Source organism: Pyrus communis, chromosome 5 (assembly GCF_963583255.1).
Source record: "Pyrus communis chromosome 5, drPyrComm1.1, whole genome shotgun sequence".
NCBI classification, from domain to species: domain Eukaryota; kingdom Viridiplantae; phylum Streptophyta; class Magnoliopsida; order Rosales; family Rosaceae; genus Pyrus; species Pyrus communis.
In genome coordinates, this window is record NC_084807.1 from 27,343,356 (window position 1) to 27,358,073 (window position 14,718).

General features: G+C 39.9%; 3 protein-coding genes across 4 annotated transcripts; all 3 read right to left on the bottom strand.

The window, feature by feature from the left end:
* Positions 1–1,089: 1,089 nt before the first annotated feature.
* On the bottom strand, positions 1,090–2,892 carry LOC137734871 (membrane steroid-binding protein 1-like). The gene is made up of 2 exons (XM_068474180.1): positions 2,498–2,892; positions 1,090–1,614 (listed from the first exon to the last, which is right to left on the bottom strand). The coding sequence occupies exons 1-2, from the start codon at positions 2,800–2,802 to the stop codon at positions 1,269–1,271; spliced, it is 651 nt and encodes a 216-aa protein (XP_068330281.1). The 5' UTR covers positions 2,803–2,892; the 3' UTR covers positions 1,090–1,268.
* Positions 2,893–3,554: 662 nt separating this feature from the next.
* On the bottom strand, positions 3,555–4,757 carry LOC137734530 (F-box/LRR-repeat protein At3g48880-like). The gene is made up of 2 exons (XM_068473775.1): positions 4,366–4,757; positions 3,555–4,143 (listed from the first exon to the last, which is right to left on the bottom strand). The coding sequence occupies exons 1-2, from the start codon at positions 4,755–4,757 to the stop codon at positions 3,555–3,557; spliced, it is 981 nt and encodes a 326-aa protein (XP_068329876.1).
* A 3,398-nt stretch (positions 4,758–8,155) lies between these two features.
* On the bottom strand, positions 8,156–14,713 carry LOC137734727 (DNA mismatch repair protein MSH3). Of its 2 annotated transcripts, none has more exons than XM_068473996.1 (13): positions 13,645–14,713; positions 13,217–13,408; positions 12,949–13,113; positions 11,940–12,038; positions 11,616–11,867; positions 11,192–11,443; positions 10,960–11,091; positions 10,597–10,857; positions 10,423–10,494; positions 9,639–9,788; positions 8,908–9,381; positions 8,473–8,790; positions 8,156–8,370 (listed from the first exon to the last, which is right to left on the bottom strand). In XM_068473996.1, exons 1-13 carry the CDS (start codon positions 14,632–14,634, stop codon positions 8,347–8,349), a joined length of 3,381 nt encoding a protein of 1,126 aa, XP_068330097.1. In that variant the 5' UTR covers positions 14,635–14,713; the 3' UTR covers positions 8,156–8,346. The 2 variants fall into 2 exon arrangements, with proteins under 2 accessions (XP_068330097.1, XP_068330098.1); XM_068473997.1 differs by having other exon boundaries at positions 8,465–8,790.
* Positions 14,714–14,718: the final 5 nt, after the last annotated feature.

Sequence of the window (14,718 nt, forward strand, 5' to 3'; positions counted from 1 at the left end):
CAACTGCCAGCAGTAGACAGTGAAAGGTGATTGTGGTCCAAAAATGAAAGGACTGGGATCCTGGATTGGTAATTTTTGGTTTTCAGTGAGAAAAACAGAGAGTACGAACGTGAAATGCACATCCAGAGCTAGAAAGAAAAGGAGGCAGATTGTCTGCCCTTTGTTTGGTGGCCTTTCCCATCCTGCGGTCACGGTTAAGCCACGTCAACATTTTATATTGATTTTTTTTTTTATAGAGATAATATGACAAAAGGCAATAGAAATATAAAATGTTGACGTGGCTTAACCGTGACCACACAAATAGGAGATGATGAGAAGGGCAGACAATCTGCCTCCGAAAGAAAATGCCTGCACAATGAAAAATCTGAAAAAAAAAAAAGAAAAAAAAAACTGTCCTCAGATTGAAGATCAGAAAAACAACTTTTGATGGAAGTAGCTTATGCTTGCTTCAACAGGGACACCGATTTTCGTGTGCCATGAGAAGTGGAAAACTTGGAAACAGTAGGCACATAACATGTTTCTCCTACCTTGAGACATCGAAATCCATATCTAATCGTGATTGGATTCTATGTTCCAGAGGGATGCGAAAGACGGGACCATGAGATAAAAAGATACTAGGCATATGGTTTCTTATGGGTGGCTTGTCGTGCCGTTAGGGTAATGCGTTGTATGTTCGAGTCGTGGTGCCGGTAGGGTAATGCATTGCCGTGCCGGAAGGAGAGTCTTTCCTCAAAAGGACAAGGTGCTAGAGTGACAACCAACAATCTTAGATTGAATAATCAGTGTCATTGTATGACGTGAAATGTGGGCAGCCCAATTCCTCCGGGCCATAAGCTATTTTGCCAAATGACTCGAACCCTAAAGACATGCTTATCTCTCGAGAAGATATTCGACAGAGCTATCTAACTAGAAAAGCTCTCAAACCGCAAGAGGGCAGATGAACCAAAACATAAGTAGTTTCTAATCTTTTGAAAGAGATGACGGGCTTGGAGCACCCCCACAGAATCTCCCTAGCAAAAGTAATAGGGCAGAATACTAATTTCGTATGTACGAATCATCTAAATATAATTCCTTAACCGCACAAAGGACTCACAGAAGTCGAAGATTGATGATTTATTACACCACAACTTAAGCATCCACGAAAATCTGATTATAACAGGAGTATCCTAGGCTATGAAAGCAGTAACTTATGCTTGCACAAGATTCACCAAATATGCAGCAGCCAAACCCCAGCTTCGATAGTACCTAAATGGTTTTGGGATTTGCAATTACTCTGGTTCAGCTTCAGCACTGGATGAGGTTTCCTCAGATTTAACAGCTGGACTATCGGATGGAATATCTTCAGCAGGCTTAGTAGCTTCTTGATCAGCGGCTGTAGCGGTTTCACCAGTGGATTCTCCTTCAGTTCCCGGAGCTGTGCTCTTAATGGATCCAACCTTGACATACTTGCTCATGAACTTGTATTCCCAATCCTGCAAGGCCTCGAGCTCGAATGGACCAAGACCCGAGATATCACCAGTCAGATCTTTGTCTTCAAAAGACATTTTAGCAAGAGCTCGGCTAGCATCTTTGCCTGCGAACAGAGCATACGGCCCACCAGGTCCATAAAACATCCTGCAATGATGATTCAAAAGTAAATAAATTTGGATCCGTGGAGAGAAGACAACATTAGACAAAGTACTCGTAGTTACGGAACTATTTGTTTCACATCACTTATAATGACATGGATGATTAAGCAAGAGCTCACAAAGTGTATGCTACATTCATGCAAAGCCATCTGATCTCACTCAACAAGTTGTTCTCGGACGAAACACCCTTAACCCTCAAGAGGAACTTCGTTATAAACTATGAAATAACCGTACAAAAACCATTTCCAAAGAAAAGACTAAATGAAAGCATGCACAGAAAGAGCTGGAAAACGTAAAAACTTTGGGTAAGAAACAATTCCAAACACTTCTAATTTGCGACAACAGAACCCTTCATCCCTTAAGCCAACACTCCTCGAAAATACACGATGAGCTTGGAAGATATTACTTTTGATCAATCCCATTGTAAGTAATGAAAATCACATTGTTAATGCTACATTAAGATCAGCCAACATAAAACTTCAAAATTCCATGATCTTAAAAGCTGGAATTATATTATTTCAAACACAATATTCCAGATGTCCAAAGGTTTAACTTTTAAGTGAACCCAATGCCGATGGATTACAAATCCACAAAACATCGAAAATTATGCCGGAATTTTCACAAACCCAGAAGCTAAAATTACAACATAACAAGATAATCAGTAGCTGATGAGATAAAAACAATATACAATTAACAATCCAGAAGCTAAATTATTCATACACTTCGAAGCTAAAACACCCGTTGACCACAAAATTACATGCAAAGATATAACTTTAAGCATAAATATCAAAACCCCAGAAACCAAAAACTAAAACCCAAAATTAAAATTAAAATTAAAATTAATAAAAAAATATATATCCAATTGGTACCTGCCCTGTGACACGTCATAGATCTGACCCTTGATAGCCATGAGCAAAGGCTTCTTGGCATCGGAGCCGTCGTACTGCTTCAATTCGTCTTCGGTGATCTCGCCAAGCTGGACAGGAGGCGGGAGAGGCTGCATCTCCTCCATGTTCCTGTCCAACTGACGGTGGTTGTGGGACGACCCGAACAGCCCCGACGCCACGTGGTAGACGGCCACGAGGAGAGCTAGGATAGTGAAGAAGGTCGCCGGAGAGAGGCCCGTGTAGGCCACGATCGCCTCTTTCAGTGTTTCCCACAGTTGCAGAGCCATTTTTGGGATTTTAGAGAGAGAAAGTGGGATGGGGGAGAGAGAGTGAAAAGGCGATGAGATTTTTATCAACTCGGAGTTAGAAAAAGGTTGGGCGTGACTAAGTAACGTTATTTTGGGTTTTTTTAGTCTTAATTGGTCCCCCTGGTCCCACAACCACCACACCCACCAACTTAACTTTTCCTTCTTTTTTTTTTTTCTTTTTTTTTTTCTGTTTTATTTTCTTTCTTCAATTTTAATTTGTTGTTTAGGACCTTACTTCTAATTTACCTCTCTCAAGTATACTCTTAAGAATAGTTAATTACACTTTTCCCCCTGAAATTTGTGGCATGTAAATATTCGGTCTCTATGTTAAGATATTTGCAAAAGCAGCTTTAATAATCACAAATTGTTACATTATTATTATTATGGTGTAGAGATGGAAATATTACATGGACGCATGCTTTTGATGCACTTCTGACACATGTTCTGTGACTCATTTCATTGAGGCACATTTTGACTCGCTTTAATCGTCTATTGTGAGGTTTAGCTTATTTACTATCTCTTAATGTAGATAATATTGTTTGTTCAAAAAAACAAAACATTAAAAACAAAAATAGAGAATATGGACCAAATTTAATGTATAGCCGCAGCCTGTAGCCTAACACGTGAAAATTGAAAGAATCAATCAAGTTTGGTTTGCTATACCAGAACAAGACTCGACATTATTATATTTTTGTCTATCGCATACAATATAACCCATCTTCTTTGATTAATCAAACTGCAAGTGATTTCACCTCATCTTCTTTCCACAACCCTTCTTCGTATCTATACCACCTCACGATCCCCTCGTCGTTTCTGTTCCTCATGCACATGACGCACGACGAGTCGTCGTCCTGCATGTGCATGCATGTTATAAATCTTCGTAACCTCGAAGCCTTGTGAACAACGGATCGATCAAGCTCTCTAACAATTACAACATCCTGACCGCGCTGAGGGATTTCAGCCAAAACAAGGCAATGCGATACATTGAGAACTTGCAGGTTCTGCAGACCGTCTAGCATCGTGGTTAAAGCTTCCTTCACGAACATTGAGCATCGAAGGCTTAAAACCTTGAGGTTTGGAAGATATTTAACTAGTTCTAAAGCCAAGTTACATGTCGGATTCCTGGCGCCTATCAATTTTAGCTCACTGAAAATTTTGCAGTTGTTTGAAATCGCCTTTAAGAGGAAGAGAAACTCGGTCCATTCTATGTTCCCTATTGTCAGGGATTCAAGGCCTTTCCAACAGCCGATGGCCTTGCGGATACCATTAATCTCTATTTTGTTCCAGGATGGCATGACTAGTCGCTTCAGATTTGGGCACCTGCGATCGAATCAACACAAAAAGTTAGTCATTAAGCCCCCGTTGGAGACTACTTCTTCGGAAAGTGTTCATAATATAAGCCGTTTTGCTATAATTAATTTTGTTAGAAACACGGTGAAGTTAGGCAGGTGCTTCTCTAAAAAGTAGTTTTTGTCAATGGTCGCGATCAAAAAAGTGTTCCTTAGAAAAAAGTCTCGAACAAGTTTCAAATACTTAAGGTACCTTTCAGCGGTGTAGATGAAGAGATCATTGGGAACATATAACTGGAGATTAAAAATCAACGTGGTTATGTTCCTCTGGCTGAGACTCAGAGAAATCTTCAAGGCACGACTCAGTGCCATCTCGGAACGGCTGCAAACATAAACATAAGGTTTATCCAGGGTTTTGATGAAGTGTGATTTCATCGTCGACAAATCAAGTGTGTTCCAAAGCCGAGGATCACACAGCGTCGAACGCCACTTCTTGCAAACGGCACTACAGTTAACCTTTCCTTTGGCGGAAGATGAATCATCAGATTCAGAGGTGTTGTCAAAGCAGTCTAAAATCTTCCACAATATGTCAGCACTCAGGTCTTCCCATCTTCCCAAAGTCATAGGCGAGTTATCGCATGCCATTGTTCCTCGAATTTTCTTTTTCGTTTCTTGATCTTCCATTCAAGCTTTAGTCTTATAATTTTTAATTAATCAGACGGTTAAGTTGTTAATCTGTGTGTTAGCGATATTGTGGGAGCCGGGAAGTTCTTGATGTTGAGTTGTATACGGTCAATTTGTTGGTGGGGGTTAAGATACTTAAGATGAATATTATATATTTATATATAAATATATATTACACATACATACATATATAGAATATTGAACAGAAGCCAAATTCCAATTCCAACGGGAGGAGGAATTAGCTTTCCTGTAACGGTATGTAATTACCAGACCTAACAGAATAGTAAACATAATAACAATAGAAGTATAGAAATAGCTTAACGCACAAGGAACAGTAAGCCCACGACTGATACCAGGCATAGACTATAGGCTTGAGACTTTTTTCGTTTTTCGAACGATAATCCAAATTATAAAAGGAGGAGGATTCGATTTTCGGTGCAGAGAGGTGAGCATAGTGGTCGAGCCAATTGGGCCACGCTTATGTCTACTTAGGCTCATACTTTAGAGTAAAGAAAGAAAAGTAAGCATAGTATGTACATTAACACATATTAGTCAGAAGAAGAAAAACACACACTTCAACAAGTAGTCTTATATGTCTATGGAGAGGAGACGGAGTTTTAATCGTTGACGAGGAAATACAGCCATCAAAGGGGTAAGACGATTATAAAAGCGAGCTATAGTTTCTAACCCACACTAAAAGTTACAGTCTCATTCTCTTGCCGTAATCAACAAGCTAGAGAGCTCACCACATCTTCTTTCCTTAGCCCTTCTTCATACTAATACCACCTCACGAGTCCGTCGTCGTTTTTGGTCCCTTGGCACATCATGCAAGAGTCCTGCATGCATATTAAAAATCTTCGCAACCGAGAGGCCTTCTCGAGAATAAGCGGATCGAGTTCTCTAACCAGTCTCCTAGTTGCAGGAGGCGGAGGGGCTTCAATTAGAAGGCAATGTGAGATGTTGAGAACTTCTAGGTGTTTTAGGCCATCCAAGGTCGTGATCAAATCATCCTCTAAGAGCAACTCCAGCGTTGGAGCCCTCCCCCCAGTCAATGTGCACTATTCAATCCACCTAATGAACAGTAATTGTCCTTAATGAACAGTAATTGTCCTTAATGAACAGTAAATAGCTCTGGCAATAGAATTTGCATCTCCACCGTTACACTTCAATAGCCCTGGCAATAAGTAATAAAATATTAGTATTTTTATTTATTTATAAAATAATACAAAATAATTTTAATTGTAATATCGGATAAGATTTTTAATCGTTCTCGTTGCGCCACGTGTCATTATCCGAAGTATTATTAAATAATACAAAATAATTTTATTTGTAATTTCGGATAAGATTTTTAATCGTTGTCGTTACGCCACTTGTCATAAAATCCGAAAAGACAATTATTGGGGATGGATTTCCGATAAATTTTTTAATCGTACTCGTTATGCCACGTGTCATTAATAAGCTAGTACACAACGCAACATCTTCAATAAGCGACCAATTCGTACCTGCACCAGTAGTCATTTTGTTGAAAAAAAAAAAGATTCAAACTTTGAGACAAAGAAAAGAATGTGATTGAAAGTAGTTGAGAAAATATGAAATTGTTGTGTAAGGTAGATGATAATGAGAAGGTATTTATAGAAAAGTAAAAACAATTTTTTTACATTTTTTTTTACAGATTTTTCAGATTTTTTTTTGAATTTTTTTGAATTTTTTAAAAATTTTTATTCAATGAATTAATCTTTGCTGTTGGATATAAAAAAAATTTGAATTCCAACACTCCAGATTGAGCCACGTGTCACAACGGTAACTTTTTTTAATTTTAAAACTATTTTTTCATTTATTTTTTTATTTATAAAGAATATTAATATCCACCGTTGATCTCAGATCGAACGGTGGATATTAAATCTGACTTTTTTTTTTTTACCATTGAGATCGAACGGTCCAAATTAAGTAACCGTTGAGATCTAACGAACCGTGGGAAGCCACGTGGCTTCCAAACGGTAACTGACAAACTTTTTTTTTTTCTGATTTTTGTGTCGGCGACACGCCCCCACGCGCGAGTGGGGTGCACGCGCTTGACAAAAAAAAAATTTAATATTCCTTGACGCCAGGCTGACGTCAGCCTGACGTCACATAGCCCTCAGGCTCTCGGGCTGGCAATTCGCCACGGGCCCGGAACTCGGACCTCCACCTTCGGTCGGGCTAGCCCACGCTGGAGCCCTCCCACCGGCCCTCGGGCCCTTATTTTCTCCACTGTCCCCCGAGGCAAACCCAACGCTGGGCTTGCTCTAAGAGCATCGAGCATGGAAAACCAAGTCATTATGTTACCCCGGCTGAGACTCAAGGAAGTCTTCAAAATACGCGTCAATGTCTTGTTGGACCGGCCATCACCATAAACATAAGGCTCCAATGATATTTTCATGAAATTCGACTTCAACATCGACAAATCAAGTTTTTTTCCACAGAAGGGTAGCCCAGCAAGCCAAGCGCCACGCACTACAAACGTGAGCAATGCCCGATGTTAACTCAAAAATGTCGAAAGACTGAAAAATCTCCACTAGTATGTCAGTATCCAGGTCCCATTTTCTCACAGGGAAGCCACCGTCGTCCATTTCACCAGCTTTCCAACCACCTCCAAACAACCTTACTCCATCTCAGTTTCTTCATAAACAAGTAAAAGAAATCATCAATACTCAAAATATATGATTCACTAAAACAAATTGCAATTCGACATTTACAATTCAAGGCCTACGAGTTCTAAAGAAAATAACGGGCGAGTTAAACGATCGCCTTGAGGAATTGTATTGTCTCACAGTCACAGATGCAAAGTTAGACAGATAAATGTCGAATCAACAAACTCTCGAAACAGCAGAAGCTAGTTTGAGGAAAGTTGAAGGCAAGAGACAAACAATTGAAGCAAATTTAGCTCTCAGACGAGCTAAGACACGAGTAGAGGTTATCAATGTAATGTCGTAACTAATCTAGTTGGTCCGTCCGAATAAGCAAAATAAGTTGTATAAATAGAACTTCTGTTTATACGATAGAGTAGAGGATGAAATAACAGATATAACAGAATACACATTCAAAATAATTGTAAAGGAAAAAATGTTCTCTTTTTCAATCAAACTCAGAAGACTCGTTTTCAACGAGAACATTGTTGTAATTCCATTATTAATTAAGTTATAATTCCACATTTAAAATTTGGATTTTAGATTTTGTCATTTTTTAGTCTGATTCTTATTTATGACGTAAGATTTGGTTCAAGTGTTTTTTTGCCCTTTTTTTTTCTCCTTTTTCGGGTCTGATGTGGGATCTTTGTATTTTTCTGCTAAATTTAATCCGTACATCCAAATTTTAATGGATTAAACAAATATTACTTTCTATTATATATTCATAATAACTTCCCCCAATTTCTGGTCAATTACAAAAGATGAAAGCTGGAGATGCCGGGGAATACAAACTTCTTCACTCAAAAAAATACATCTGCAGAACTGATGAGATTTGTCCTTCCAAATCCGTCCCCTTCGCATGCTGTTGCTGTATGCATGACAGATCACTTCCGGGGAGGGCTATCTATCTGGGAAATACACGAGCATGAACGAAAATATCAGTAGTTCATGGTGCATTGTCATATAAACTAGCATATCAAAACTGAGAAATTTCATCTTTACCTGCTTACTAATTCTCTTGCAATACTTCTTGTGTGATTCAAGTTCTGAAGGCTTTTTACGGGGTCGCTGTCATCAAGTAATGTGGTTTTCAAGTTCGTAAAGAATTTCTCGTACGGGGCACCATCTATCTCCCCTAAAATCGAGCTCCATCCCGCACGAAGGCACTTGGGAGATTCCAGCATTACATCTTGCTCTTCCTGCTTTTGGTCTGTTGGCAGTGATTTTAGCAACCACTTTTTGTCATCCCTATTTCTTGTTCGGCTGCTTACTACTGCCTCCAACCTAGCAGCCATGACAGTGGCTCGTCTGATGCATGAGGAAGGTAGCTACGAAATATGGAATTCCCAACTTATATTACACAACAAAGTCATTGCGTTCCCATCAAAGGGAAAGGGAGAAATGTGCAAGATAGTGGGGAAAGAGGGCAAAGAGAGAGGAATTACCTGTGCAAGCTCTGCAACCTTAAATCCAAAACTCCTCTCTGAAACACCAGGCACAAGCTTATATAAGTAAGTGACATCTTGATTTTCGGATTGAATGCCTGTCGAACCCATATCTCTATTTGAGGTCAGATAAGAAACATGGTACGCCTCCACTAAGCCTGGGAATTCAGTTCTGATATGAGCAATTTTTGGGTAGTGCGTGACAAATAGAACCATGCATCTTTTCTGCTCTAGTAGATGATTTAATGTAGCATAAGCAATAGCCACACCATCATGTGTGCTTGTGCCTCTCCCAAGCTCATCGATGATAACCAATGAGCGTGATGTACAATTGTGAAGTATATGTGAAGCCTCGCTCAGTTCTTCAAGAAAGGTGCTTCTCCCTTGGTGGATACTGTCAGAAGCACCCATTCGAGTGAAAATGCTCTCCAGCACATGCAGTTTTGCCGATGATGCTGGAACAAAGGAACCAACCTAAAAGAATCAGAAAACACTTTATAAGGCAACAGCCAAAAGAGATTCACTTATTAAGGAGAACTGAAAAGGGACTAGAGCAACTTGGTGAACATAACCAATTCCCTTGTATCGACCAATGCATATACAGTTAAATTAGTCGGAACACTGATTTTACCTGAGCCATGATAGCAATGAGAGCAACTTGGTGAACAAAACCAATTCCCTTGTATCGACCAAAGCATATACAGTTAAATTAGTCGGAACACTGATTTTACCTGAGCCATGATAGCAATGAGAGCAACTTGGCGAATGTAGCAACTCTTTCCACCCATATTGGGTCCAGTAATAATCTGACAATACTCCCCGTCTGCCTCCAAATCTGTATCATTGGGAACAAAATTGTCTTGTAATATAGTCTCCAAAACCTGGTGAGAAATTACAGCTATTAAAGAGAATCCCACGACTCATGAAATATAGTAGAAGAACTGCTATACAATTTGAAATGAGCCATAAGACAGTGTGGATGAAACAATTTTATTGAAACAGCAGAGCTCTTCAATTTTAATAGCAGCAGTAATCTGATTTCTTCAGAACTTAGGCAAACCCAAGTCTCAGCCTAATCAGCGGAAGAAAGTGATTCTTCCAATAGAGAGGTGAGACCTAATGTTGTGTTGGCATGAGTGGTATATGAGCTGTAAAGTTAAGTTCTAGGATTAGGAAAATTTTTAATTAGTTTTTCCTACATTCACTTACTTTCCTTTTCTTACATACCCTGTACAATTATAAATAACTCGGGAAATGGGAGAGTAAATCACAAAAAAATTCTACCCTATTCTCTGTTTTAGCATTTTCTTAACATCAATCGAACATTAAAGAACGTTTACAACTTTTTTGAAAAAGAAACATTAAGATTGCTTACATATGGTATCATACGGTATGATATAGAAGAGATTAACCCTATATGCAAATTTGAAGCAAGCAATAATATTAATACCACTTTGAGCATTCATAATAACAAGTATAAAGTGTTCTTAAACCTAATAAGAATTATATATGTACCGGATGACGACCAGAGGAGATGTGTATCTGGACCGGTTCATCATCATATACAAACACTGGACGAACATAGTTCTGCACCAATTAAGTTGACAGGATCATTTTTGTTAGAGAACATAAGATCCAAATAAGTTATGTATTGAAACAAGATATTCTAATTAAACCTTCAGTGGATACCTTATTTCTTGAAAGGACAGCAAGTGAATGAAGACAGTCTAAACTGGCTAGTGCTTGAACAGCAGCTTGGAACTCGGCATAATATTTACCAAAACCACTTAGAAAGCTATCCCAAGCAGCACGACAAACAACAGTGAGTTGCTCACTTGCAAGGGCTAGATGGTCTAAAGCAGTCAGGACATCAGGTGGGTGATACCGGACTGTCTTTTTGGTACTATTAATCTTAACCCAATTTGAGGGCACCTTTACATCTAAGGGCAACTGCAAGTAATAAAACATTAAATAAGATATCCAGCATATATAACTTGCACCAGGAGTCTCCATATACATAAGAATATTCCCAAATGAACTTTAACTCAGTACTTCTATCAAGTGTGTTGTTCCAGACACGCTAAGGAATTCCAACTTGCGCATTCCAAGCTGTTTCCGGTACAAACTGATGAGAGAATCCAATTTCTCATTTGCCAATTGAACCTCCTTCCTTGCTTTAGCAACCTAATTAATTTTGACAATGTAGGATGAGAATGAATAAGAAGGCAGCATAAAGTACCCAAAAAATATATGTGATTCAGTATGCGAAACTCATAGTACAAACATCAGGAAATTGGCCATCAGAGACGATTAGGTTTAGTAGATCCTGTTTGTCAGCTGCTTCCTTGTTGAGGGCAGACAACAATTTTGCAGCTTTTCCAACTACAGTGGACGATGAAGCAGTCAATATCAACTTCCTCAACAACTCAGAGCGTACACTTTTTCCCATCGCATTTCCTTTGCTTCCCTCTTCTTTAATTTGAAGTTGTTGAAGTTGTTTTCCAGCATATAAAATAGCTTGAATAACTGCAATGAACTGAACATACCCCTTGATGAGAAACTGAACAAGATAAGTAAGGCAAAATACATAGTCGCACCAAGCACTAAGCACCAAATGCAACCAAATTTGACCCAGACAATAACAAATTAATGATTTACAAAACATACAGCCATTCAAAATAGTAGGTTGGAGGAGAAGTCGGCATCACCTCAGGTGGAGTGGCAGTCCGATGAAAGATTCTTGTTATCCCACGTTGAATATCAGGTGACCGTCCCAAAGTCGTCAGAACTGAAGAAAGTATATAAGTCAGCTCTGGGTTCAAATTTGTTGCAAACGAATCTTCCACATCTAGCTGTTCAATATTGTGAGGAGATATAGAAGACCCCATAGATTCTGCAATCTCAGAAACAGCATCTAGACGAGCAGAAATCATGGTTCGATCACATAAAGGGTGACATACCTGTACCATTCAAAGGAACTATTAGCTACTGGAAAATGAATAAATTACATCTCAAGAGAATGCCGCTCATACCCAGTGTCTAAGAAGCCTTGAACCAAATATGGTAAGAGTATGATTCATAGACTGCAGCAAGGAGCCAGACTCGGATCCATCAGCGTTGTTCTTCAATACCTAAAGACATTGGAGTGTTTACCTAGAGTCAAAACTTGGGTATAAACAAGAAAGTTTTAAAAGGTGACTGTTGTAGATATCAGCACATAGGACAGGCATAATATCTATCATGAATCCATGATTAAAGTATTAATATTATTCAAGAGTAAGGTAACTGTTAGGTTGCTATTTGACTTATATTTTGTACCTCCTTTACCTATTAAATTAGCCTTGGTTTTATATAAAATAGTTGGATTTGACGTGTTTTTGAATTTTGTAGAAATCATAGTTCAGAGATAAATGTACATTTTCGAGAAGAATTACAAGGAAAGCACGAAGGAAGAGCGAAGTAGGTTGCTGCTATGCATGATTTGAGATGGGCTGGAGTCCGGAAGATGGACCCGTGAAAAATTTGATGATTTGGGCTCTTATATAAGTCCAGCCTAATTAGTGGGATTTTCCTAATTTCGAATGGACCGTTGCTTTAAGTTCCTACAAGGACTTGATTTCCTTGTTGCATGTTATAATCGTTGAAAAGTTTCACTATGCCAACCAAGTATGCAGCATTTAATACTTTCCCTGCCGACACTTAGTCATCATGGTACAAGCAATCTTCCTCCTTTGCACAAATTTTGATCAATCATAGATATGTCATATGACCACTAAAATACTAGTGGAAAATGAACACACAACACAGAATTACCAATTCCGACACAGAAATGTTGGTTATGGCAATAGAGCCTGAAAACCTGAACCAACTATCCATAGCTAGGTATAAGTATTGAAGTAAACTGCATCACGTTTTAAGAAAATGCATTCTTGTCAGCTATTCTAACATCAACCCTAGAATTGAGTGGAAATATAAGAGCCGTGGGGATTAATTCCTTAAAGCAAATTTCTTTGAGCACAACCCAAAAACAGAGTCAGATACCTCCAATTGCTGAAGTGCATTGGCCGAGAGAGTCATCTCCATGCTGCTTGAGAGGGGCCTAAAAGAAGCTCCTAGGTGCAGGATCCTTTCCAAACCAAATTGTTTCAGATGATGAATAGTCAGGGCCAATGCTTGGACTGCCATATTTGGCATGTTCATGATTCCCTTTAGAACAAAATCAAAAGAAAATAGAGTTAAAAAAGAAAAATGAATGACAAGAAACAAAAATTTGGGTCTTAATGACGAGAAAATATCACAAATATCGTACCTCAATTCCCAAGTGCTTATTACTCTGTTCTTTCACATCTGTATTTATCTTTGGATGATCTGTTAAATCACCACCCTCCATGTTTTCATATAAAGACATTACTTCGGTGAAAGCAACACTGTCCTTGAAGCAATCTCGTGAGACACGCTCCACGCGGACATTTGAAGCTGGTCCAGAAAAAGCAAGTAACATCTAGTGACAAGAATCAAGCAGTAACATCAGCCGAACTTCGTAATGCAAGCTGGAAACTTCCTTCAAATGCTTGAAATCTTGGATTACCATTCTAAATTCGACGGTTTTCACCTAACTCTAACTTGATTGGGATGATCATGCTTCCAAGTTACAAACTAACATCATTTTTCAGGAACTAAATAACTTAATTCTCTAACAAGAATCGTAATATTCAAAAACACCTACATAGAAAATACCTTCTCTGTTTGTTTGGAGAGTGGCTTCCCAAGAAGCAACTCAGCAGGCGACAAGCTCAAAACCACAGCCTCAAGCCCACTCCTCATAAAATTATCATCAAACTCTCCATAGACAACGTCACCCGTCGAAACCTCCACTGCCACAATTCCAATTTTCACTTCCACACCGCTCTCAACTCCACCATCCACATTTTCCACTGAAACGCTCTTGTCCACAACACAAGCCAAATAATTACAATCCCCACCACAGCCCTCCTCTTTTCCCCCCACATCCTCCGCCGCCTCCAGAGTCGCCTTCGTGTATAATGCCGACAATCCACGGTCAAATGGACCAGCCCGGTTCGACCCATGTGCCTTAATGGCGGCGGTTTCGGTCTGCTTCACCACGCCGACCTTATACCCGGCACTCACCAGCCTCCTGACGTGGACATTCAGCCGGAAAGTTGGGACGCTTGCGGTCAAGAAATTGTGATCCATGTGGGCATAAATCCCCAAAACCCTTGCAGCAATTTCTGCGTCTTCGCCGAAAAACCGGTACTTGTAACCGACTTCCACCATCAGAAGAACATCCGGATGGCGCTTCTTCAATTCCACCACCTGCTGCTCCAAAGGCGTGAACTTGGCGGGTTGGTTGGAGGATGGGGGAGGTTCTGGAACGTCGGAGGCGGGTTCTAGAAGCTTCTGGAGGAATTTTTGGTGGAGGGAGGGATTGGGTGCGGCGGGTATGGGGTTGTGGGTGTGAGGAGAGAGTTTGGGGAGTTTGGCTGGTTTGGGAGAGGAAGAGACGGCGAGCTGGGAGGAGAGGAGGGCGCGTTTGGCGGGAGAGAAGGCGACTGTGGCTGTGATTTTGGGAGGTGGGGTGGATGGGTCTTTAGGGTTTGACGGCGGTGATGAGGGAGAAAATGAGGAGGAGGAAGGAGATGAGGGGTCTGGGGTTTTGGGTTTGGGAGCGAAGAAGCGGGAAATAACTTGTTGCTTTTGCTTTCCCATGGCGGAGGAAGTGGAATCGCTGACGGTGGTTTGGGACTGAGGAGTGTGAGGAGGAGTCTGCTTGTATAAACGGGTGGTTTGATT